The sequence below is a fragment of the Haemorhous mexicanus genome, chromosome 10, assembly GCF_027477595.1.
Source record: "Haemorhous mexicanus isolate bHaeMex1 chromosome 10, bHaeMex1.pri, whole genome shotgun sequence".
In the NCBI taxonomy this organism is placed as follows: domain Eukaryota; kingdom Metazoa; phylum Chordata; class Aves; order Passeriformes; family Fringillidae; genus Haemorhous; species Haemorhous mexicanus.
In genome coordinates this window covers 23,079,799-23,099,267 of record NC_082350.1, presented here as the reverse complement: position 1 = coordinate 23,099,267, position 19,469 = coordinate 23,079,799, and the positions used below count along the sequence as shown (strand labels likewise).

The 19,469-nt window shown below is 47.9% G+C and overlaps 1 protein-coding gene across 1 annotated transcript in view; it reads left to right on the top strand.

Moving 5' to 3' along the window:
• Positions 1-19,469, top strand: part of LOC132331896 (multiple epidermal growth factor-like domains protein 6) — a 188,383-nt gene that overhangs the window by 132,109 nt on the left and 36,805 nt on the right. The window contains exons 10-21 of the mRNA XM_059855817.1: positions 1,294-1,431; positions 4,693-4,815; positions 6,438-6,560; positions 7,491-7,643; positions 9,914-10,045; positions 12,517-12,645; positions 12,825-12,953; positions 14,050-14,184; positions 15,169-15,303; positions 15,752-15,877; positions 16,193-16,324; positions 17,178-17,306. Coding sequence (XP_059711800.1) covers positions 1,294-1,431; positions 4,693-4,815; positions 6,438-6,560; positions 7,491-7,643; positions 9,914-10,045; positions 12,517-12,645; positions 12,825-12,953; positions 14,050-14,184; positions 15,169-15,303; positions 15,752-15,877; positions 16,193-16,324; positions 17,178-17,306 — 1,584 coding nt within the window. The remainder of the gene's footprint in view (positions 1-1,293; positions 1,432-4,692; positions 4,816-6,437; positions 6,561-7,490; positions 7,644-9,913; positions 10,046-12,516; positions 12,646-12,824; positions 12,954-14,049; positions 14,185-15,168; positions 15,304-15,751; positions 15,878-16,192; positions 16,325-17,177; positions 17,307-19,469) is intronic.

Here is a 19,469-nt window from a genome sequence, read left to right as displayed (position 1 = left end):
ATCAGGATTATCCCAGTGTTTGAGCAATTTACAATTTTTGTTTATTCTTTCATTTCCCCAGTGGCTGGGGAAGAGCTGGTATTTCAGTTTTGCTGATGAAGAGCTGGGACAAAGTAAATGATGAAGATCGTGTATGAAGTCAGATTCTGCATTTAATTGCTGGGTTTACTAAATCCCAGCTTAACACACTGGACAGGAGACCAGGGAGATTTCTTCTCCCTGGTGCAAATAATCACACTATGCATGAGATGTAGAGATATTTATTTGTTTAATTTATACCCTGTTCCAGATGGAATTACATTGCTTGTTGGCAAGCAAGTTGCTCCCAGGGGTAGGACCAGAGCCCACGAGCACAGATGTGTCTGGGGAAATTCTGTGCCAGATCTGATGGCCACCACTCCGAGCTGGGCTGTTTCTGGAAGTACAGTGGCTCCTTTAGGAAGGTGTTTCTCAGTTTCCCTACATAGTGGGAGAAATTTTGTCCTCTCTAAATAGCTCTGTAACAAAAGCTGGCTAATCCTTCACGAAAAACTTCATAGCTGACCCTATGGTTTCTTTGCATCTTGGAGAAATCATCTGATGAAGAAGTTGGGTGGGAATGAGGTGGCCAGGTGCTCCCTTTATCACGTGAAGGTTCCCTCTGGAATGGCCAGGATGTTCTGAGGACTGTCCAGTGCAGCCCCATGAGGAGGGCATGGAAGTCTGTCAGGGCAAAGGGGGCTGGCAGTGGCACTGTACCACCCTGTCTTAGCTGTAGGGGACAAAGTGTCAGCAGAGGAGCTGCTGTGTCCCCCTGGAAGGGACATCCAAGAACCAAAACCTGGAGGTTGTTTTGCATTGTGGTTGGGTGTCCATTTCACCAGCAGGACTCTGCTGAGGATGTTTCAATGCCTTTGTGTTTGGGGGATGTTTCAGAACCCAGCACTTTGCCATTCCCATGCAAAACTCAAAGCTGCTCTTTGGGAAGTGCATCAGGCTGGGTTGGGGGGCACCCCCTGGGCTCCTCAGATCCTTCTGCTCCTTTTGGGCAAGCACTGTGCCCAAACAAAGCATAAACCTGAGGAAAGCTGGGAAGGCTCCTGTTGACTGCTGAACACTGAACCAGCTTCCCATGGCTGAATTTGAGAGCATCCACTGTTGTGACACAAGCACCTGGAGCTCCGTGCCTCCAAAGCCTGCTCTTCAGGGGAGGGGCTGTGAGCTGATTACACTCACTGCTACAGCACTCGTGGCTGCTGTTTTACATCTTTCGGGCTTGCTTTTTAACACCCTTCTGATTTATTTCCCTGCCAGGTATCGAGATGGAAATCGTGGACAGCTGCCGGGACGGGAACGGCGGCTGCGAGCACGGCTGCGAGCACACGGCAGCGGGGCCGCGCTGCTCCTGCCCCCGCGGCCACCGCCTGGCCGGGGACGGCAAAACCTGCACAGGTAACCCGAGCTGGGGGCAAAACCTGCACAGGTAACCCAAAATGGGGGCAAAACCTGCACAGGTAACCCGAGCTGGGGGCAAAACCTGCACAGGTAACCCGAGCTGGGGGCAAAACCTGCACAGGTAACCCGAGCTGCGGGCAAAACCTGCACAGGTAACCTGAGCTGGGGGCAAAACCTGCACAGGTAACCCGAGCTGCAGGCAAAACCTGCACAGGTAACCCGAGCTGGGGGCAAAACCCGCACAGGTAACCCGAGCTGGGGGCAAAACCCGCACAGGTAACCCAAAATGGGGGCAAAACCTGCACAGGTAACCCGAGCTGGGGGCAAAACCTGCACAGGTAACCCAAAATGGGAGCAAAACCCGCACAGGTAACCCGAGCTGGGGGCAAAACCCACACAGGTAACTCAAAATGGGGGCAAAACCCGCACAGGTAACCCGAGCTGTGGGCAAAACTGGAGCAGGTAACCCAAGCTGGGGGCAGGGAGCAGGTGTGAAGGGCCCGGGGTGAAAATGTGGGTGTTACAGTGGCAGGTGCTGCTGCCCATCTCTGGTCCCCAGCAAGCCTCTCCTGTTGAAAGGCAGGCTGAGTTAACATTCAGGCAATGCAGTCAAACCTCCACTCAACACTCACTGCAGCTGGCTCAGCCATAGAGGCAAGAAAGGTTTATTCCAGCAGAGTAACATTGTCACCAAAGGACAAACCCAGAGAAAGAGGAAAACCACGTGGAGCAAGCAGCTTATAAAGGGGAAGGAGTGGGGAGGGGGGCTAAGGGGTGGGCAGAGGGGCCTGGTCTCCAGGGGTAGGGGGGTGGCCACCAGGGGTACCAAACCAGTGACAGAGGAGGGAGAAACCAGAGGAAGTTGAGACACCAAGTCCACGGGGAGACTGTTTTTCCCTTTGGGAGGGATGACTCTGTGGTGAGGAGTTAATGTTTCCAGGGCTGAGGACTTGTGGATTGACCAAGGAGGGAGAGTTCATGGGATGCTACACCAGGGATCCTGCAGGAGAGCTGTCGCTCCGGGAAAGCCGTGCTTTCCCTCCTGTAGGTGTTAAATAACACCATCCTCTGGCAGCGCTGCTCCAGCGTGCCTGGCCCTGGGAGCGGGCTGGGATATGTCCCCAAGGAGGGCAGGGGGTGGCAGTGACACTGCTGCATCACCTGCTGCCACGCTGTGTCTCGCCACGGGCAGCCCAAGCATCACAGAGCTGAGTTTGTTTTCCTTCCCCTCTCAGCTGGTGGCTGGGAGCAGCAGCACAAGTGCTCCCAAGTGCTTCTTGCACAAACTGCACTTGGTGCTCCAGAGCCTGCTGTGCTCCCATCAGATTTGCTCAGTGATGGGGTTACACTTCTGCCTGTGAGAAGTTTCACTTTGTTGCTTTCACCTCCTGAGTTAGACTTGGGTTTATTTTGAGACACGAGCTTAAAAATTCATTCATGTTTTAAGCAATTCTACTATGAGATTTTTTTTTTGTGTGTGTGTGTGTATGTTTGTTTTATGTTTTTGTTTTGTTTATGGCTTTTGTCATGCAAAATGTATCTCATTCTGCTTTGGGCTTGCTGTCACTATGCCATTACGATTTTCAAGAATAGCCAGGAAGAGAGGGGGAATGGAAAAAGGAACAGGCACCACAAAGCAGTGCAGTGAGATATGAGATGATGAGAAGAGGTAGAGAGTGGGAGCACTGATGAGTGTGAGAGGCATTACAGACAAAAGGAGTCTTGCAAGGAAAAAAAGCCAAATGCAGGAGAGAGGAGGAGCAGGGGAGGAGGGAAGCACTGAGGGCTGCAAGGGCGGGTGATGATGGAGATTGAAAAGCAAAAACAGAAGAAGTTTGGGAGGCAGATTTGGAGCCAGAGCCTCACAGGGGTGGGTGGCTTGCACAGTCTTGTCTGTACAGCTGACAGGAGGCAAAGCAGCCTCCTGCCCACATCCCAGCTCGGTGACCTGCTGCTAGGGAGTTCAGAGGGAAGCAGATACTCCAGACACAGCAAGGGAATGGGGAGAACACAGAGGAAGGCTGAAGACATGAAAAGTTGCTCTTAACAGCAAAAAACTCCTTTTTGTTGGATGCAGATTTTGCATTCCTGCGCAAACATGGGGCTGTTGCTGGAACCCAGAGCAAGGCGTCACCTGATGTACTGCAGAGGAGCTCAGCTTGTGACATTTCTGGAAAACACTGCCTCAAATAACCTGCATTAATCATTTTCACAGTGACCTCCTCACCTCGATTGATTAATTACATTTTCTTTCTCCTGTCCGTGTTTCCTCATAAAGTTGGTGCTCCTTCCAAGGTTAATTGAGACACTGACCTTTCCCATCTGCAGCTGCTCAGCCAGGCCACATTCAGAAGCATTTTGCAGACTCAGCATTGACAAGGTGGCCCTTGGATGGCCACTGACCTGCTCAGCAGCCTGACAGCAGCCAGGAGCCTGCAGTGCACAGATAACAGCTCAGCTCTCCTATCTAATCACCAGAACAGTGGTGTCAATGATACCAATTTCTGAGCGGGCACAGGGCAGGAGGAGGCAACAGGAAATCAGTTTCCAGAAACTACAGCTGAAACTTCCAGGCTGCTGCTGTCCAGCAAGTGCCTGGTTGGATCAGAGCATTGGCAGTTTGCATTCTGTAAGGTTGAATGTAAAGAAGTCTAAATGGTCAAATATAGGTTAAAAAAACAGAATGTTTTTGAGGGCAGGTGGGCCCTTGCTGTTGTCTCTTTTCATAGAACCATAGAATATTCGGAGTTGGAAGGGACACACAGGCTTCATTGAGTTCCACCCCTAGCCCTGCACAGACACCCCAACAATCCCACCCTGGGCATCCCTGGGAGCATTGTCCAAACCTCCTGGAGCTCTGGCAGCTGTGTCCCATTCCCTGGGCAGTGCCCAGCACCCTCTGGGGAAGAACTTTTTCTGATATCCAGCCTAACACTCCCTGACACAGGGAGTGTTAGGCTGGATATCAGAAAAAGTTCAGCCATTCCCTCGGGTTCTGTCCTTGATCACCAGCAACGCCTGCTGGTGTTTTGTAAATCCCCTCATGGCAGCTCAGACTTGCACAGAAGATGCCTCTCCCAGGACATGGAGGGTCCTGGCTGCCATGGGAGAAGGTAGAACGTGGCTGCTTTCAGGATTCAGGGTTTATGTGGTTGAAGGAAGGTGTAAAACAGCAAGTGCTGCAGCCCAAAAGCTCTCAGCAGAGCTGTGGCAGCAGCTGGGGGTGTCTCAAGAGCTGAACGTGCCCTTTTGTTGCAGATGTGGATGAATGTGAGACTGGGGAGTCCTGCTGCTCCCAGTTCTGCATCAACTACGCGGGGGGCTACGAGTGCGCCTGCAAGGCGGGGTTCCAGCTCAGCGCCGACGGCTGCTCCTGCGACGGTGAGCACTGGGGTGGGCTGGGGTGGGCTGGGCTGCAAGGCACCTAAATGTCATCTCCTTCCACCCCTGCTGTGGGCAGGGACGCTGTCACTCATGCACCAGGGTTGAGGCAGGAACAGGCGGGAGGCAGGATCGGAGCAAAGGCAAAGAAGGCTTTATTCAAAAGAACCGCGCGGGTTTTATAGAGTGGTACAATAGATTCTGTTCTATTGGCTAACTAACACAAACATCTTTCTCACGCACTGTCCTTGAGAGGAACGGAAAAACAAGGTAGAAAAACAGCACCTGCAAATTGTTTATAGTCAACAGGTTATCACATCTTTCCAGCTCCCTAAAACTTCTCACAAGCCGCTGTGAGAAATGCTTGCTGTTTCCCTCTCCCTGTCCAATGGCATCCCCAGGACGCCTCCCACTAGACCAGGCTATAGTAGATATTTTATTTTTGCCCCTGACGAAGGGAGAGAAATAAGGCATCTGACTCCATCTTGTCAGAAGGCTAATTAAATGCTTTTTTATACTATATTATTCTATACTATATTGCATTATATTACATCACATCTGAACTGAATGTGCCAAGCACTCAACTCTGCACACACTGCCCAGAATCTCATGGCTGTCACCCAACAGTCCTGTGACACACACACACACACACACCTGGCCCTGACAGGCCAGGGAACAAAACACCATCACTCTGGGTAAACAATCTCCATATTGCATTCTGCTTTGGCACAAGACAGGCACAGCAAATAAGATAAGAATTGGTTTTTCCTTCTCTGAGGTTTAGGGAATGTGAAACCCAGAAATACTCTTGGGAAGAATTGTGCCTTGCTTTTCTCTGTGAAGAGAAATGTGGCGACTCCAGGCTGCTCCAACCTGACCTGGAACACGTCTAGGGATGTGGCAGCCACAGCTTCTCTGGGCAGCCAGGGCCTCACCACCCTCACAGGGAAGAATTCCCTCCTAATATCCTGTCTAAACCTTCCCTCTGTTAGTCTGAAGTCATTCCCACTTGTCCTGCATCATTCCATGCCCTTGTCAAAAGCCTTTTGGTACCAGTGGCTTGGTCTAACTAATCACAGCCCAGGGTGGAAGAAATGCTGTCAAAGCCCTTTGCAGGGCTTTGTGGGCACTGCCCTAATCAGAGTCACTGACCTTATGCCAGCTTTGCTGATAAGGTTTTTACAAATGTGTCATTTCCTCTTTGGGAGGCTGGAATACAGGAATAACCCAGCATCCAGCATGGGGAAGTGGGGATGTGGGAGAGGAGCCAGCAGAGAGAAACTTTCCCTCCTCTCTCCATGGACACTCTATACTGATGTGTGTTAAAACACTCCTTCCACAAAAAAAGAGCCCTCAAAATAACTAAAGGATCAACTGAGCTTAACAGTTTAAAGCATCTGTTTTCACTCGAGACAAAAACATCAGTGAAATAATCTGCTCTTTGTTGCCCTGAAATGTTTTCATACCTCCAATACCAGAGAGAAACGGAGAGCCCCAAAACACATAAGAAAAATTGTGTTTTCTTATGTATAGAATAATTTGTCAGATGCAGCTGGGCACAGCATGGGCTCTCCAAGCAGAAGTACTTGTTCCTAATCACCATTTATGTCTGGATTTTCTAGATGTGGATGAATGTCGTCAGGATAATGGCAACTGTGACCATTTCTGTGTGAATTCCCTGGGGTCCTACGAGTGTGCCTGTAAGGAGGGTTACAGGATTGGAGATAGCAGATGGGCCTGCGTGGGTGAGTTCTTCTCAAAACTTAAGGGCCGTTAAGCACTTCCCACTGATTTAAAAAGTGATTTTTGGAGCAAGGATTCTCACAGATCCTGGGATTTTGGGAGCCCAACTTGAGCCATCTCTGAACGTGGTCAGGGTAGGGCTACGTGCAGTGTGTGGATCCAAGTTCATCCTCCAGTAATGGCTTTTGCCAAAGATTAATGGCAGATGAACACTTAAATCCCCTGAACACGTTTGAAAACCTAAAGCTCCTGGTTTAGAAATAAATACTATTTTGACACTTTTCTTGCGCTGTTTGATGAAGTTTAACATCCTGTGGGAAATAAAGAAGGTAGCCAGATTCTTCTTTGATCAACTATGGCAACTTTTCCGTTAGTCAGTGACGTTACTCTGGATTTCTGCCAGTGTAACCAGTCCAGAGTTTAGCAGAGCAACTCAGTTTTATAACCAAGTTTAGCAACTGCTAAACCTTAAGCCAGAGTTTGATATTCTAACCAACGCCAAAAAGAAAGCCAACTGATTTCCCGTCATTTCAAGGCCCAGGTTTTAATGTTTCTGAAAATAAATTGCACAGCCAGCCTCACTTTCTATTTGTCATCTCCAAAACGAGCAAGAGTAATGACCTTCATTAGCTAAAAATAATCTCAAACTTCAAGTGAGGAAAATGAATCTCCTCATTTCATTTTGATTCTCTGGGAGCAGAGTTTTCTTCCAGAAGAAGGAAAAGAGAAAGATGGGGCGGGGAGTGTGTCTCCCCTTTTCTGTCTATTTTCTTTTTTGCATAGCAGAAACTCTGTAAGTACAGACAGGAAAATGCCTGGGCTGGGACTGTTGGGCAGAGGTGTGACTTGAACATCATAATAGAAGAAAAGATGTAGATGAGAGGCAGTGGAGGCAGGCTGAGGTGCTGATGGCTGTGTTTTTCCAGCCCTAGGTGCGGAGGAGGCGGATGCAGAGGAGGCAGCAGGGCTGGCTGGTGCCCCGGGGCTGCAGTTCCGAGGGCCCCCCCAGCTGCTCCACCTTGCCCTCGGGGCCCTGGCCGAGGATGGAGACCCCCGAGGAGAGCTCACCCTGGTGCACAGGGTTGGTGAGTGACCAGCAGGGCCCTGAGCCAGCACTGCAACCTGGGGGGATTGTCCTGGGAGAGGATTTGGGGCTGGGCTGGCAGGGCTCAGCATCATTAATCCTGCAATCCTGCATCCTGCCTGTCTCCATGTTCCATCCCAAATGGGGTGTTTTTGAGGAGCCAGGAGGCTGCCTGGATTCTTTGGGAGGGAGGAAGGGAAAGAGTGAGCAGGACAGCAAGAGGTGGCTGGGAGGCTCTTGGAAAGCAGGGTATGTGCACAGAGCCCAGGGGCAGCAGCCACAGAGAGCTCATCATGCCAGGGCTGAGAGGATGGCACGGCTTACTGCAGGGCACTGGGGAAACTCCCTTCCTCCTAGAGCTGGGAGCATAGGTCCCTCTTTACAAACCCTTTTTTAACAACTGGAGGCTTTTTGTTTAAGATATTTGCATTTAGTCTGTGTTAAAAACAATCCTCTGAAGATTCAGGTTTCCCTTGGCTCTCTGGGAAAAGCACCAACCCATCCACGTGTTGCTCAGCTCAAGTGGTGGCAAACAGCTCAGGGGTACCCACTGTCACAGGAGTGGGTGCAGAACAGCTTTGCACCCACCTGGGCTTTGCATGATTCAGTCTTTCCACCCAAAGGTGGAAACTTTACAATTTTAACAGCATTATGAGGTGAAACCCTCAGTTTGCTTTGTGCTGAGTGCTGGTGGCTCACCAGGGAGGATTTCTTGTTTTTTCCTATGTGTGTCCTGTGATTTTTATATAAACTCTATGATTACCCATCTGAGGACCATGGCCTACAGGCAAAAATCAGGAGCTGGTCTTGACTTTAATAAAAAATTACCTTATTTTTGTGAACAAAACTGTTAAAACCCTCCCAAATCACACAGCATCCAGCCGGACTCAACGACAACGATAACCAACTGGGAAACTGATAAATGAGATAACCACAGGCAAAATTATCAGGCCTAGAAACCACAATCAAATATTTATTGACCACTTTTTGCATGTTTTATTTATATTTAGCTACAGAAATTTGGGTATTATCAGTCACAGCTGAGCAGCTGCACTTTTTCTAAGGCTCAGGCTCTGCAGCATGCAGTGGTTTGCATGCAAAGGTGATGGAGAAAGGAACTTTAAATGGTTTAGTAAGTTTTTTACCTCCCAAATAGTAATTTATTCCTTGTGTTTTCAGACCTGGTTTTGTGCTGCTATCTGTATTCTTAAAAAGCCTGCTTTAACAGTAAGCTGGTGCAAGTAATGAAATATTTTCTATAACTTGAATGACTTTTTAAGGTGAAAGCATGATGTTTTTACTGGTGGTCTGTATTCTTCTCCTGAAGTATGAATTTGTGCCCTTTTCCAAATGGGAGCACTGGGATTCTAAATGTCCCTGAAAGCTTGGGCATTTGTCCAGCTACAGAAAAGGGAACAGTTGGGTGCTCAGACCTAGAGGAAATCTGGCCTCACACAGAAAACTGTTGGTAAAATGCAACCAGCCTGTAACTTACTGAAATAAGGCTGAATGAGCTGCCAGCTCACTTTCAGGTGCTGTTAAAAATACCCTTCCAAAAAGCCTCCAGCTGCAGCCATTAAGCCTTGAAGGCTCTAAACGGTGTGGATGAGATCTTCAATGCCACTGAAGTGTTTTACCAGACAGTCACTTTATTTTGCATGCCTGTCTCAATATACCCAACAAAGAAAACGTGAGGGTGGCAAGGGATAAAAGGAGGGTAGGGAAGGAGAGGAAAAAATAGGAAAAAATGCATTTTCATATCAAGTTTCCTATATAACACTCTTCATATCCATGAAGAGAAGAGACATGTAAATAAATGTGTATTTTGCTTTGTTTTCCTAGAACACTCACAGTGTGGTTGAAAATACCACTGAACTATGTTTAAGTAGCACTATATCCACTTCCTGCAATCAAATAGGGATAGCCTGGCAAGGAGAGAAGGAAACTCCCAATAAATTCTTCCAGTTATATAAAATGTTGTTGTCAAGAATTAGGTGCAAATTCACTTTTTCTGAAGGCAAAACCCTTCCTTTTAAAAAGTAGCTCAAAGTGCTCTTGGCTGGAGAATTACAGCATTTAGGGGAGCAAATTCCAGCTGAACACCCAGCTTTCCTTTCACTTAGAAGCATGAGGAGGGAATTCAGGAATGCCCACTTTGCCGTGCCTTTTGTGCCGACCCGGCGCTGTTCACAACCCAGCCGTAGGTAAGAGCTTGTGGAAGGCGTTTTGCCCTGCTGCTCACTCAGCCCTGTGTTGTTTCTTTGCTGCCAGTGTGCCTGGGTGACACGTTTGGCCAGGACTGCAGCCTGAGGTGTGAGGATTGTCTGCACGGGGGCCGCTGCAACAGCGAGCGCAGCGGCTGCGTCTGCCCGCCCGGCCGGGCTGGTGTCATCTGCAACGAGAGTGAGTACAGGGCTGGCAGGGGGACTGATCCTCCTGCAGGGGCTCTGCAGGTGGGGACTGGGAGGAACCTCTTGTACTTTTCATCTGTGAGGCTCCTGAAGGGGCACAGCTGTCTCATAACCAAAGTTGTTGTGCCGGGGCGTGTGAAATAGGAGCTGTAAGCGATGCTGCAGTACAGAGAGGTCCCTGCACTCCAGTGGAGGTCAGGACAGAATCATCCCTGTCCTGAGTATTTGGTGGCTGTTCATTCCTGCTTGCTCTGCTGCTAAAAGATGATGAAGTTTGCTGGCCATGCTTTGTTCCACAACCTGCCTTGGTGACTTCCAGAAGTCTGCCCCAAAAGTTGATGTGACAGCCTGGGTGGACACCTATGCTAAAATTGACTTTTTCCATTGTAGCACCCCAGGACATTGCCTTTAAAATTTTTTTCTTATATTTCCCATTTCTTTTTCCTGATCTTTCTTTTTATTATTAGCATCACTGTCTTGGAGCAGTTAATTTTTCACATTGGAAATGGTATTTTTCAGAATTCTGTTGCCAAGTCAGTGCCCTTTATAGCAGGTTTTCACTCTCCTTGCTCCTGTTTCCTGGCAGAAGATCTTTCTGATTCAGAAGCATGTGTCAAAACCCTTTGGAAAGAGAGTGGTGATTTCTTGATGTGCTGTTCTTCATCTGCAGTTTGGCAAAACTTGTCTGCTGCTTGTCTGAGACATCATACAGCAGATTTCCTGTTTGAGATGGGTCCCTCCATTTCGTGGTGTGTGACATGATGGCCCATCATTCTCAGAAAGTCTTTGCTGTCACTGGTGAGACAAAAAGTCGATGAAAATTTATTACTTGACATCAGTAGACAGCACTCTTCAGGTTAATTGCCATCAAGATTGTTTAGGAGACGTCATCACATGGACAGAAATGTAGAAAAATCAAGCAAGTGATTGAAACCAGCAGTCTGCCTGTGGTTATTTTGGGAGACTGATGGTGGGTTTGGTTTATAACTCTGGGGGCAGCTAAGAGAGTAGGAATGGGGAGGATTAAAAGGATAATTTCCAGTCTTTCTAAGACAGTTCAAGCTATCAAATGAGGATATTCTTGCTTCTGCCCCTGGTGTGCTAGTAGTTCACGATAGATTATAAAAATTTCAGGGCAGTTTCCAAATTCGTTAGTTCATTTCATCAATAATAAAATTTATTATGTATATTTGCACTAGACTTCCATGCATGTAGTCTAATAGAATTCACCTCTGGAATTTAAAGAATTTAACAGGACTGTGTTATTGAGCTAAACCTGCTGTCTGATGAAGTCAGCAGGGACAGTGATAAATACAATATCTAATCCGTATTAATTACTCATGTGTGATTGCTTTCACTCTTTTCTCTTGCATTTTTAATATACAGCACAATGCATGGGTTTAGGGTGAGCTAAAACAATGGAAAAAACTGGAACTAAATTTCTCTAATAATGCACCAAAGAAGCCAAATGGAAATTGATGTGAAATGTCAACTTTCTTAATGTACATTGATAAAACGTCAGTGAAGTCAGATGACTCCAGCAGCTGTATCCACTCAGGCTGCAAACAGCAGAGCAAGGCTGCATCTCACCGTTTGTTTTTGCTGTTGTGGATCCATTGCTGCCATGATTACCTGGGGAGTTTCAGAAACTGCATTTGAAAAGCAAGATATTATTTTTATAATAGTGTTTGGGAGAGAAAAAAAGGCTGTTTAAAATATTTATCTCCAAGTGTTCCAAGCTGTGCTCTGATGTTTAAGCTTTGGACTTGACAGGCAATGGTTTTTGAACCTGTGCTTTGTGGGGAGGGCAGCATGTGCTGGGGAGGGAGTACATGGCAGTACTTCCCAAAACTTGGTTAATTCAGTGTCCTTTGAGATATCCTAGTAAAAATCAGGTGGATGTGTTTTTCAGAAGAATATGAGTTTGTTTAAAGCCTGCTCAACTAAAACTCTCTCCTTGCTCACAGTTTTCACAGAATCACAATTAGCCTGGAAAAGACCTTTGAGACTGAGTCCAACCTATGACCCAACACCACCTTCTCAACCAGCCCATGGCACTGAGTGCCACATCCAGTCTCTTCTAACACCTCCAGGGATGGCGACTCCACCAGGCAGCCCATTCCAAAGCCCAGTCACGCTCTCTGTGAGGAAATTCTCTTCATGTCAGACCTGAACTTCCCCTGGTGCAGCTCAAGGCTGTGTCCTCTTGCCCTGTTGCTGGCTGCCTGGGAGAGAACATCAACCCCCCACCCTCATCTCAGGGAGCTGTAGGGAGCAGTGAGGTCTCCATGAGTTTTCCAAGCTGAACACCCCCAGCTCCCTCAGCTGCTCCTCACACAACTTGTGTCCCAGACCCTCCATCAGCCTTGCTGCCCTTCTCTGTGACCAAAGCCTTGTTTTGCTTCCTTTATAGCAGAGGGGAAGTGTTTCTTGCTGTGCTCACACCCTCTGCTCTCTCCACAGCCTGTCCCCCCGGGACGTTCGGCAGAGGATGCGCCGGTGTCTGCAGGTGCCAGAACGGAGGCTGGTGTGACCCTGGCACGGGGCAGTGCCACTGCCCACCCGGTGTGCTGGGCCAGCTCTGCGAGGATGGTATGGCTCCAGCTCTGCCTCAGCTCTCCACTTTTCCCCCCTTGATCCTTTATTTTAAATAGTGAGCAGAGCAGAGGGTGGGAAAAGCCAGTGGTGGCGAGGCTGTGCAGAGCCCCAGCTCGGGTCTGGGGCTTGGACCTGTAGCCACTGATGCCTTCCTGTGTTTGTGCACTCCAAAGGTTGCCCAAAAGGTTTCTTTGGGAAGAACTGTAACAAGCCATGCAACTGTGCCAACAAGGGCCACTGCCACAGACTGTATGGAGCCTGCCTGTGTGACCCCGGGCTCTACGGCCGCTTCTGCCACCTCAGTAAGTCCCCAGTGGTTTTGGGATCGGCTCGATGTGTGCACAGTGGGACAGTCTGCCAAAGACTCCCCATAACCTACAGAGGCTGGCAGAAAGGAAGGAGAGTGACTTCCTGCACAGTCAGACTGTGCTAGGACAAGGAGGAATGGATTTACTAAAACAGTGGAGGTTTAGCTTAGATGTTAGAAAAATGTTCTTTGCTGTGAGGGTGGGCAGGCCCTGGCACAGGCTGCCCAGAGAAGCTGTGGCTGCCCCGACCATGGAAGGGTCCAAGGCCAGGTTGGACAGGGCTTGGAGCAGCCTGGGATAGTGGAAGGAGGTGGAATGAGATGGGCTTTATTACCTTCCAAACCATTCTGTGATGAAATGATCAGACTTTGGGTTCTGCAATAGTCTGGGAGTAGCAGGAGGACAGGACTTTTGAAATGTGCCAGGAAGCCCCAGAAGCTTCTTTTCCTCTAGTGATTAATCTTTGCCATGAGGATTGAGATTTACTGAGGCTCAAAGGTGAGGATTATAGCTGGGGTGGACAGGTTAACATTAGGGTTATTGCTGAGGTTGGAATCTGGTTGGAGCTGGTGGGTGACTGCTGATGGGTTGGAGTGGGAACTGGGGAGCAGGGCTGGCTGGGAAAGGATGAGGATCAGACATTAGATGGAATAAAAAGAATTAAAACAAAAACTTTGAAAAATAGATGATCGAGTTTCTTTGTACCTACAGATTTTGTTTGCAAAATCCGTGCAAGATCAAAAATCTTTTGTTTTATTTTGTTTTGGGTTTTTTTATGAAAGCTTTTGTCTTGGAGTGCACCCAAGTTTTTTTCATTTGGAAAATTAGCTGAGTTTTCTTTGAAATGTTTCTGGTTCTTGCATTCACCGTGTATTGCTGACATGAAAGGAATGACCCAGCACAGGGATCATGTAAACTCTTCTCTTACCCACCCACACACGAACGGGTGCTGCTCTGGGGCGGGGCTGTACTGGCTGAAAGCAGAACTGAAGTTTTGCTTCTTGCAGCAGTTGCATTCTGCAGCAGTGTGCAATTTCAGCCAGCTCCTGCATAATTACAGAGCTGATGCTTCCTTTTCTTGTGTCTGCAGCCTGTCCCAGGTGGGCCTTTGGTGCGGGCTGCTCGGAGGAGTGTCAGTGTGTGAAGGAGCACACGCTGGAGTGCAGCCCCAGGAACGGCTCCTGCACCTGCCAGCCTGGATACCACGGCAAAAAGTGTCACAAAGGTACCACCCACAGCCAGGTCCCCACATCTGCTTGTTCCTTTGTCCCAGTGACTTCTCCTTCTTCCACCCATCGGCTTTGTTTGGCTGCTGCTACTCATCTATTCCTATCCTACTAATGGTTTTGTAGGGTTTTAACCCTGCTAGGGTTGCAGGGACACTGAGGGGAATAGAGCTTAGGAGCTGGAGGAGTTTTAGCCTGGTCAAATGACAACAGAAATCCAGAACCTAAATCCTACTGCAACCTTAAGTAGTGAAAATCATGTGAGTTTTCATTTCTGTGCTTTTTTGACACAGTCAGAAAATAAGTGGCAAAATCTGTGTTTTATGACAGTGGTGTGATTTGTAAACAGGTTCAGTAATGCTGCTTTTCCTTCAGATTTGCAGCCCTTTGAATTCAACTTACTCTTTGTAGTTTTTGGGGGCAGTTCAAAGAGAATTGTATCCCACATTCATGTTTGCATGTCTCAGTAGCCCTTTCCAGACAGCAGTGGAGTAACCCAATAAAGATTCTCCCTTCAGATTTTTCTCTGGCCAGGCAGGACTGTGTTGGATTTATGGCAGTAACTCTGGTGGGTTTGGTGGAGAGCAATAATGACAATATTTAATATTTTTACCATTCTTGTTGATGGGCTGAATTCTGACAGGGAGCACGCCTTGCCCAGCGCTGGCTGTGCACCAAGGCAGAGAGCAGCAGAACGTAGACATCAAAGAAGAGAACTCCATAATGTATTTAATTGAATACATCCTCAAGTATTCTAATTGAATAAATCTTTAAGCATTCTGCCACTCTGTTTCTGGGTTACATTTAAGCAGTAACCTCTTTGAAATGTAAGCATTTATTAAGTATTTACACTTTGTTATCAGCACCTCTAAAATGTACATTATAATATATCCTCTGCAAGTTTCTGCCAAATTATTTTCTGATATTTATTCTCTTCTCTTGACTTTTTCTTAAGCATGTTCTGTATCTGCTTCTATTTCCAGAGTGCACCCCGGGGTTTTATGGGGCTGGTTGCAAACTGAGGTGCAGCTGTCCTCCTGATGTTCTGTGTGATCCTGAGACAGGAGCCTGCAAACATCCGTGTCCAGCTGGGTTTCATGGAGAAAAATGCCATTTGTGTAGGTACTCACTGCATGTTTCCCTGGGAGATACACTTGGGATGGGAAAGCTTATTCAGGAAACTTAGATTCAGATAAAGAAGTTGCAGATAAACAGGTACATTTGTTGTTGATACGAGCTGGCAGCTCCCCACTGAAACCAGACTGATATTTGGAGCCTGGCAAATGCTGTCTCTTTCTCTCTCTCTCTCCCTGCAAAGGTCAAGGCCCAAAGCTGAGGCCAGTTACCCAAACTAACATTTGTCCAGGTAACAATAGTTCCTTTAAAGCTTCAGGCACAGATTTTGCAGGGCTCTGCTGCAGTTCATTTCAGACCACCAGCTGCTCAGACACTACTGCTAACACTGATCACTTCTACCAGCACAGCTCAGTTTGGAAATTGGTGGCCATGGTGCCTCCTAACGTCTTCAAAATGTTCCTAACCATGACTTTGGGGTTTTTTGTCCAGCTTGTCAGCCTGGCAGCTTTGGGATGGGCTGCAGGCAGAGGTGCAGCTGTGGAGGAGCCCCGTGTGACCCGAGGACAGGGCAGTGTGTTTGCCCAGCTGGGAAAACTGGTGCTACGTGTGAGCAAGGTGTGTGAGGTGCTGGACCAAGGTAGGGAGTGCCTGGCTTTGGAAGACGTGATGGGAAGTAGAATTGGCTGTTTCCCAAACCAACAAACAGACAAACTGTGATGGAAATTGGGAGAGAGCCTTTGGTCCCTCTTTAGCTGGGTACTTGTGTGCTGCAGTTTAATGACTGGGCTGACAGGGATGTATAACAATGTAATGTAACAATCCAGCTCAGTTTTACTATTATTTTTAAATTCTTCAGGGTAGCAGCAGAAATCTGCGACTGTCCTGAAACAGAAAATGGCACTGGTTACACCTCATGTGCTTTTCCTCCAGATTGCCCAGATGGCCAGTGGGGACCAGACTGCCAGAACTCCTGCGAGCCCTGCGCCAATGGGGGACAGTGCAACAGGGAAACTGGAGCCTGTGACTGTCCCCCTGGCTACACTGGGCCATCCTGCTCCGAGAGTAAGTCCTTGCCTCAGCCTTCCCCAGGAAAAGAAAGTCAGGTTGAGAATTCAGGCTATGGTCTGATTTCTGCCTTCTTACTCTTTTGTGAGATAAAGCATGCTGATTTGAGATTGAGTGCCCTTCATCTCCAGGAATTCCCCAGGTTGGATTTGACATTATTTGTGGGAGGCAGATTGCAGATAAATGCACGTGATCAGCTAAGCTGAATCCCAAATGGATGTTATCATTAGACCTAATTTATGGCAAACTATTCTTGGAAATACAGTGTTTAACAGCCACGCCACTGGTGGTGTAATCCTGGCTGTCTGGCAAGAGGTGGGACCAGCTGGCCCATGTGGCATCATTCTTGAGTTATGTTTGCAGCAGCACTCCTTGGTGTAGATCATTTAGGATTAAATAAAACTGAAGATGGGGGATCAGTATCAGTGCTATCCCTGCAGCCAGAGACCAGGGGACCAGTTCAGGGAACTGTGCTATGCTGCTCTTCAGCCTCTGGGTGTTAAAAGGCTGTCTGAGTGTGGCTGCTGAGCTGCACAGAGGCTCTCCGTGCCTTGGTGGCACATTTTTAATTCTTGTTAGTCAGAAAATGGCTTTTGAGGAAGGTTTTCCTCCTCTGAGGAAACAGCCTGATGCACAGGAGTACCCAAAAGCCACTCAGGCTGTTTCCACATTCCAGGACTCAGCCCCAGACCCCCAGGGTGCAGACCCCAGATATTTCTGTGTTGCTCTTTTGATTGCTGGATTCAGCTGGAGCCGGTTTTGGGGGGTGAGCTGTGGCTGCCTGTTTGGGAGGATGGGTCTGTGGCTGGGCTGTGAGCTGGGTGAAGTCACAGCCTGTCTCTGTTTGCAGCCTGCCCCGATGGGCACTATGGGCAGAGCTGCCTGTGGCTGTGCAGCTGTGGCAGCAGTGCCCAGTGCCACCACGTCACTGGGGAGTGCTCCTGTCCCCCGGGCTGGACTGGCCACGACTGCAAACGCCGTAAGTCAGGGCACACGGCACCTCCTGGGGGCTGCACGTTTGCTCTGTTTGCTCTTAGTTTATTACAGTTTTTTAATATAGTTTTGCTAATCTTACTGTTTCTGAAACGGTGTGTTTGTGGGTTTGCACAGCCTGGGTGGGTATAATCCTTCATTATCCAGGTTCAAAGCATTGAAATAGATGGCTGATGAAGCGCAAAGTATTGATATAAGCTCTTATTTCAACACTATGGATCCCTTTGCCCAATACCATCTGTCCTGTCAGCATTTTGACTGACAGACAGTTTTGTTTTTCATTTTCAGTGCAGATTAGTTTTGAGATTAATTCTCCATTTCTCATTTTGTTTGGGGGAGATTTATTCAACAAGTGAGTGGCATGTACAGTCGTGTGTCTAAAGGTCACTTTTTAACTTGGGAATATAAATGCTGTGAAAATTTCTGTTCTCTGGAAGAGCAGAGCATCCTTCTGTTGACTTTAGCATCGCTCTCCATATTGGTGGCTGTGTGAGAGAGTAGATTTGCCCTTTTTGGATGGCACCATATAAATGTGAAGCCATCCTCTCTTTTCCTGTGACACATCTCTTCTGCTTGATTCATTGTGATGCCTCTTGCAAAAAGCCAACAGAAGACAAACCTCTTTCTAAACTTTGTCTTAAACACATAAAGTCATTTAATTGGCAGTGTTGATAGCAGCAAGTTTTGCACCTGACTTCTCAGGCTCTGTATGGAAGAAAATGCTGGGAAAATCTGAAGTTTCCACCCATATGCATGTTTTAAAAATCAAGACAGTTGGTAGTGTGTAAAACCACTGAGATGGCTTTTCACATTTCAGCTCCCTGGGCTGTCTAGGGAATTGAGAGACCATGACAAAGGAAAGCTTTTATTTCTATTCAGGATAAGATCTGAGAAAAACTGTTTTGCAGTGGTATCTTGGTACGGCAGCTCTTCCAGCTATTGCAGACCAGGCATTAAACAGATTCCCAACTCCAGAATCAGGTTTCTGTTGCCCTAATTGTCACTTTCATCTTCATCCTTTACTCGAAAGAAAGGACCTGCTGTGGTACACTAGTGTAATTGTGTCAGTGCTCTGTGATTTCAGGATGAAAGCAATAAGTTGCTCTAACAAATATTGTGAGATTCCTTTGTGTCCATGCTGCATTTCCCTGTATTTTGGGGAAAGCGTGGAGGGTGCTCCCAAATCAGTCTGGTTAAACCCATTAGCTAATTCTGGTTATGCAGATTTTCATTGTGTGAGTCAATAAGCTGATACTTTATTTCCATGAAATTATAGATTTGTCACTGATGGGTGTGGATTCACAGCATCACCAGGCTGGAAGAGACCTTTTAGATCGAGTCCAGCCCATGCCTTAACACCACTAAGCCATGGCACTGAGTACCACATCCAGTCTTTATTTAAACACACCCAGGGATGGTGATTCCACTTTATTACTCTGGATAAAGATAAGAGTGATATCTTTATCACTCTCCAGCCACTTGAATGTACCACTTGAATCTGCCTTCTAGAGGAACCCCTCCAAGGGTTCTCTCCAAAATTTGCCCTAAAGCAGGACACACTCTTTCAGTAAAAAACTTTTTCCTAACATCTAACCTAAATTTCCCTTGGCCCAGCTTATGAATTATTAGTTTTATGACTATAAATGATTAGTTTTATGTGGATGAGACAATATCTGCCTGTGTCCAGCTGAAAGAGACCAGCAAAAACAGTCTTTATTCCCACAATTTGCGCCTGTGCTGCAGCTGGGAGTTCAGTCCCTTAGCATTTTGTGTACTCTGTGTTCTCTCACGTGGAAATGCAGCAGGGTTTTGGGGTGCTGCTGGATGTGACCCCATTTCCCTTGGCAGCCTGCAGCAGCGGCCGCTGGGGCCGGGGCTGCGTCAACTCCTGCGCCTGCGACGGCGGCGACGGCGGCTGCGACCCCGCCACGGGCACCTGCTCCTGCCAGCCGGGATTCACCGGGCAGCACTGCCAGCTCAGTAAGTGCCTGCCTCCCAAACCCCAACTCCCACATCCCTGGAAGTTGTGTTTTCCTGCTCGTTCCCCGCAGGAACGCTCCCAGGCTGTTCCGCCCCCGCTCTGCCCCGCGCTGCGCTCTCGTGTTTCACCGGGGTTAGATGCTTTGCCTAATTGGATTTCCAGAAAAGG